The 5,854-nt window shown below is 41.1% G+C and overlaps 1 gene segment (V, D, J or C); it reads left to right on the forward strand.

Moving 5' to 3' along the window:
• The first annotated feature begins 3,583 nt into the window (after positions 1 to 3,583).
• The window catches only part of LOC103597463, a 24,243-nt gene continuing 21,972 nt past the window's right edge, over positions 3,584 to 5,854 (forward strand). Inside the window, 2 exon segments of the V gene segment in view lie at positions 3,584 to 3,632; positions 3,868 to 4,187. Of these exon segments, the coding sequence occupies positions 3,584 to 3,632; positions 3,868 to 4,187 (369 nt within the window).

Raw genomic sequence — 5,854 nt, forward strand, 5'->3', positions numbered from 1 at the left:
CTGATTCTCCCAGTGTTTAGTGAGATTCATCCTCAGAAGCAGAAGATACACACATCCACACACCCTTCATCCTCTGAGCTCCCTGTGAACCAGGATATTTATCCATAATTTATGCTCTAGTAGGTGACGACCTGCAGTTAGATATGGCAGCCGGCTTCGATCAGAGGTGCCCGGCAGAAGGAGTGCAGTCCAGAGGACCTGGAGCTTCACAGAAGGAAGCTCTCTCTGTGGGTGGCTTGACCTCAATTCTCACCCCAGGACAACAATATCCTTTAACATAAAGAATCTCCATTGAGGTCCCGATGGGGAACAGGCCTCTGTCTAATCTCATCCAAAGCAGTGTAGGTTGGGACTATTTGGATAAAACAGATTTCAGAACAAGGTCTGCAGAATGTGCAACAGTGTTACAGAAATGAGCCAAAGATGGCCTCTGTGTTGCCAGCACCTATGCTTTTATTTCTAAACTGCAGGCTTATTTCTAAATGGTCTGTGCCAAATCAAATTTTATACATCTAATTACTTTAAAACCAGCCAATTATTTTAAGAAGCAGATGTCTATTCATTTAGAGGTGTTTGCTTTGCATTTCTGGAAAACCTCACCCACGTTAGCTAGCAATAGATAAGCCCCAAGTTATGAAATCCCCCAATACTGCCTTTGGAGCTCTGCCACCGAGCTACTATATGACATAACCTAGACACATAAGCACCTTCTCCAGTGTCCTTCTCCTCTTCTGAGTAGCAACCCTGGCACCCTGGCCTCTGGAAAGACTCCTGCTGTGAGGGACTTCTCTGTGCAAACCTGTCAAAGCCTCACCAGTAAAAGTGGTGTGTGCCACTGCCACCCTGTGGTCATATCTTTTCTCTGGTCAGCCCCCAAACACCTCAAAAACTCTCCCCACCCCCAAACAGTATTATGCTCTCCACCCTACAGACACTGACTCCAGCATAACGGACACAGACAATTTCGCTTCCAAGACTTTTTCTCAAGTCACACAATCAATACACCTCCTTCTTATTTTATGGGCCCCAAACTAACAGCATCAGGCAAAGGAGGCAAAATTGTAATAAAACCCACCTGTCCACGTCCTTCCTAATTCGTTTGACCTCTTTGAGATTAGAGACTCACAGGGATGTGCTGCTCCCACTTGCACGCAAATGGAGGTTCGTCTTACAACCTTCCTTTTATTATCCGGATCCAGGGTGGAGTGACCTGCTTTGGCTTCTATTAGTGAAGCCTAGGCTTAATTTGTTCACATATAGGAAAGAGGAATTTTGTTTAGAAATTTTTACTGTCAGCATATAGATTGTATAGCAATATTTTAAAGACTTTTTATGACCAGATTTTTAAAAGAAGTTTAGATTTTCTGGATGTGTAAAGGCAACAGATAATGGAATAAGAGAATCGATCACAATGGCAAACTTTTAAACATCTATCATTCATTCGCTCAGGAAATAGCAATACCCTCTAATTCAAGCATCTTAAAAAAATACTATGTAACAATAACATTTTCAAGGATTAACTTGCAGTAAAGAAAGCATGACATATTTTTTAGTATTACTCATTTTCTTACACTCAAGTTTCCATATTGGATAGTGGTTAAAGGTGATGAATAATTTAACATCATTTCAGAATAATCCTTTAAAGTCAGTTTTAAGAGGTATCAGAGCTTTCTCTCTTAGTTTGTGTTTGTTTTCTGTCTTTACTTTTATTTGGCTTCTTTTCAGATTTTGATGTTTCTGACTCTGATGTTTTCAAGTCTAAGAATTAGAACTGAACTGGTTAGTATCATAAGAAAAAAGTAGAAAACATGAAACTTACAAAGTGTAGAGACAGAAGAGGGTAAATAAAATTTAAAATAAGGAATTAGAGGTCTTTATTCTAATCCTACCTCCTCGCCATGATTTGTCCAGAAACCTGGATTCTCATCAGGGAGTTCAACCTTTAAAGGTGAGTATAATTTTTATTCAATTATTTCCTCCAACCTTATTAAAAAATCATGTTTTGGTAGATTTCCCAGAAGCTATTCAGACAAAGCTTTCTTGTAGAATCATACCTAGAACTGTATTTGTGTGATTGTGCTCTTTGGGAGTTAAATATGCCTTTTTGTTAAATTTCCCATCATTGCACAGTACAACAGACTATTCTGTCAATTGCTCAATAATTTTTTTTTTTTTGGACAGTTCCGGTTCTTTTGAAGTGATTTGAAATAGGCACTATTTTTTAGAAGCTAGTTCATTCAATATTAAGGGCATCAAGGATAACTGAATAATAATGAGGTTGCTTTCATATTTAAATCACTAGTGATGTGGTAGACTGACATTCCTGAGCTGTGACCATCTTTAAGTAAAAGCCCAGGAAAACATTTGTCAAAGGTACAGGTTACCCTGAGACATTAAAACAGCAGCTCCAGTTCTTGGTCTTCTCACAGATGGAATTTGCTTTGAACTGTGGACTTGTGGCTGTGACTGTTCCACACACAGGCCAGAGGAGAGACTTGGGTTTTCACACAGAGCAAATAATAAGAAACTGGGACTCTGAGAAGACCTGGTTCTACATGACAAGGAAAACTCTGTAAGGGAAGAGTTTTTCTGAATATCACTCAGAAAAACATAATATAGAGTTTTACCTTTTTAAAATTCTATACAATTATACTTGAAAGTTTCTCTGTCAGCGACTCCCTGTGATTTGTCCATTGTATGGAAGGTCATTTTGATGGGATATATACCAGATTAAAATAATTGGTCACAAGAAATGTTATGTTCCCTGCCTGAGACATACAAATCTCTCCCCTTTCCTCTTACTTAAACTGGGCTCTTAGCTCTCCATGCAGGAGACACATTTCTTTGTCCTGGTCAGGCCCTTTGACAGAGCGCTCTTATGGAGTTGAACTCACTGGGTCCCAGGGAAGGCAGTTTCTCAGGCAGTTATCCCGGGAGCAGTAGATACCAGACAATTCTTGGTTTGGATCAAGACCACTTTTTATTTGGAGGGACTCTGCAGATCAGTATTTGTTTGTTCTGTTTTGTTTTGTTTTGTTGCAACATAATTGATTATATATCCTTGTGGGGTACAGAGTTGACTATCAGAAATTGTGTACAACACGTGATGATCAAATCAGAATAGTTAGCATATTCATCATTACAACAGCTATTTTGTACAATCAGCACTTGTTGGGTGGAGTCTCTGTTCTTCTCTAGATTAGCTGGGAGGGAAATATGTAGGGTGACTATTCATTCACCCCTCAAAGATTAAGCCTAGACATGATCTGAAAATGGCTGCTCAAACACATTGTGTCCCTAATAAACCCCCAAACTATGAATTACATCCTTTTTTCCAACTATAGGGAAGTGGGACTGAATCTTATTTGTTCCCCTCCAAGAGATATTTTATGTCACTTTGCTCACAAGTGAGGCCCCCAACTGCCCCTTGGCTCTTTACACCTCCCTTTGGCTCTTTCCACACTACTGCACCCACCAGGGGATTTGCATATTGTCCCCTAGGGAGGACCTTCCCCTGCAAATCTGAGATAAAAGCTCGGCTCTAACCTTGACTCATCAGGGCTCCTCAGTTCGACTTCTCAAAATGAGTTTCCTTGCTCAGCTCCTGGGGCTGCTGATGCTTTGGATCCCTGGTAAGGGCAGAAGGAGATGAGGGAGGAGAACTGGGTGGGAGGGTGAGCTCTGGGGCCCCACTGCTTCCCATGAATTATCTGTGCACATGTGAGATGCATACGTCTTGTCCTCCAGATGCAGCATGGGAGGTTTAAATCCATGAGAGTGAGGAAGATTCCAGAAGTAACTAGGAGCTGTGTACTGGGCAATCATGAAAATGGCTCTTAATATTTTTATAACCTCTTATTATTTCAGAATCCAGTGGAGATGTTGTGTTGACCCAGACTCCCCTCTCCCTACCTGTCACCCCTGGAGAGTCGGCCTCCATCTCCTGCAAGGCCAGTCAGAGCCTCCTACATAGTAATGGAAACACCTATTTCAGTTGGTACCTGCAGAAGCCGGGCCAGGCTCCACAGCTCCTGCTCTATTTGGTTTCTAACCGGGCCTCTGGGGTCCCAGACAGGTTCAGTGGCAGCGGGTCAGGGACAGATTTCACACTGAAGATCAGCAGGGTGGAGGCTGAGGATCTTGGGGTTTATTACTGTCAGCAAGATACACACAGTCCTCCCACAGTGGTACAGCTCTGAACACAAACCTCTCTGCTTGTCCTGTCCCAGCTGCCCACATGTGTTGTTTGTCTGGAGAGCAGGTACCATAGAGCTAGATGTTGGAGAACTCGGGGAAATAGCTTGCAGCCGAGGGCTTTAGTCTGTGAGCACATTGGACACAACTCAGGCACCACACGTAAGACCCCATTAGCTGCAACAGCCTTGGCATGGCAGAACCAGCAGGAGAACAGAAGGGGTTCAAGTATCCTCTGAGCAACCAGACATGACAGATGAGAAAGCTGAATGAAAACTCTTCCTAATTTTCCCAGTATCGCCTGCATTCAGTCATCAATTATACTCATTCAGCATGATTGCTGTGTAAAATCTCTACACTCTCAAATTAACAAATTTCACTAAAGTACACAATGACAAGAGGACATCAGCTCACCTACAATGATGTATTTCTTCTCAGAAATTTTAGGCCATCAGGTCTTCATGGCTTACATAGCTCTCTGGTGTCATCATAAATATAATTTTTAAACTTATTCAGTTTCTTCTGCATATGTTGCAATTTTTGAGATCTTCTCTATGACCTAGTATATCCTTACTGAAAGTTAACATTTTTATATTAAATTATAGTATGGTAATGCCAGCCTCAGCATTATTTTGTAAAGCATTTTATTTTATTTTATTTTTTATTGGTTATGAATATTCATGAGATAAAAAGCTGACTGTCAATCCTTGTGCCCAAGAAGTGAAGGCCAGATCCATATTGGCAGCATGCCCATTACCACAAATTGCAATTGTACCCCATGTCCCCCACCCAATTATCCCCAACCTCCCTCCCCTCCCCCTTTCCCCAGGAGTCCACTTTGTATCCCAAGGTATGTTCTCTCCCTCTGCAAGTGCAATGCACTACTGTGGTCTTTCTTTCCTTCCTTCTTTCTCTCTTAGCTCCCACTTATGAGTGAGTACATACGGTATTTATCCCTCTGTGTTTTGCTTATTTCACTCAACATGTTTCTCCAGCCTCATCAATGTTGTTGCAAATGGGAGAATTTCATTCTTTTTTATAGCAGAGTTGTATTCCNCTGAATGAAAACTCTGCATTCAGTCATCAATTATACTCATTCAGCGTGATTGCTGTGTAAACTCTCTACACTCTCAAAGTTAGCAAATTTCACTAAAGTACAAAATGACAGGAGGACATCAGCTCACCTACAATGATGTATTTCTTCTCAGAAATTTTAGGCCATCAGGTCTTCACGTCTTACATAGCTCTCTGGTGTCATCATTAATATAATTTTGAAACTCATTTAGTTTCTTCTGCATATGTTGCAATTTTTGAGATCTTCTCTATGACCTAGTATATCCTTACTGAAAGTTAACATTTTTATGTTAAATTATAGTATGGTAATGCCAGACTCAGCAATATTTTGGAAAGCATTTTATTTTATTTTATTTTTTATTGGTTATGAATATTCATGAGATACAAAGATGACTGTCAATCCTCGTGCCCAAGAAATGAAGCCCAGATCCATATTGGCATCATGCCCATTACCACAAATTGCAATTGTACCCCATGTACCCCACCCAATTATCCCCAACCTCCCTCCTCTCCCCCTTCCCCCCCCTCCACTTTGTATCCCAAGGAATGTTCTCTCCCTCTGCAAGTGCAATGCACCACTGTGGTC

Source organism: Galeopterus variegatus, unplaced genomic scaffold (genome assembly GCF_000696425.1).
Source record: "Galeopterus variegatus unplaced genomic scaffold, G_variegatus-3.0.2 Scaffold2320, whole genome shotgun sequence".
In the NCBI taxonomy this organism is placed as follows: domain Eukaryota; kingdom Metazoa; phylum Chordata; class Mammalia; order Dermoptera; family Cynocephalidae; genus Galeopterus; species Galeopterus variegatus.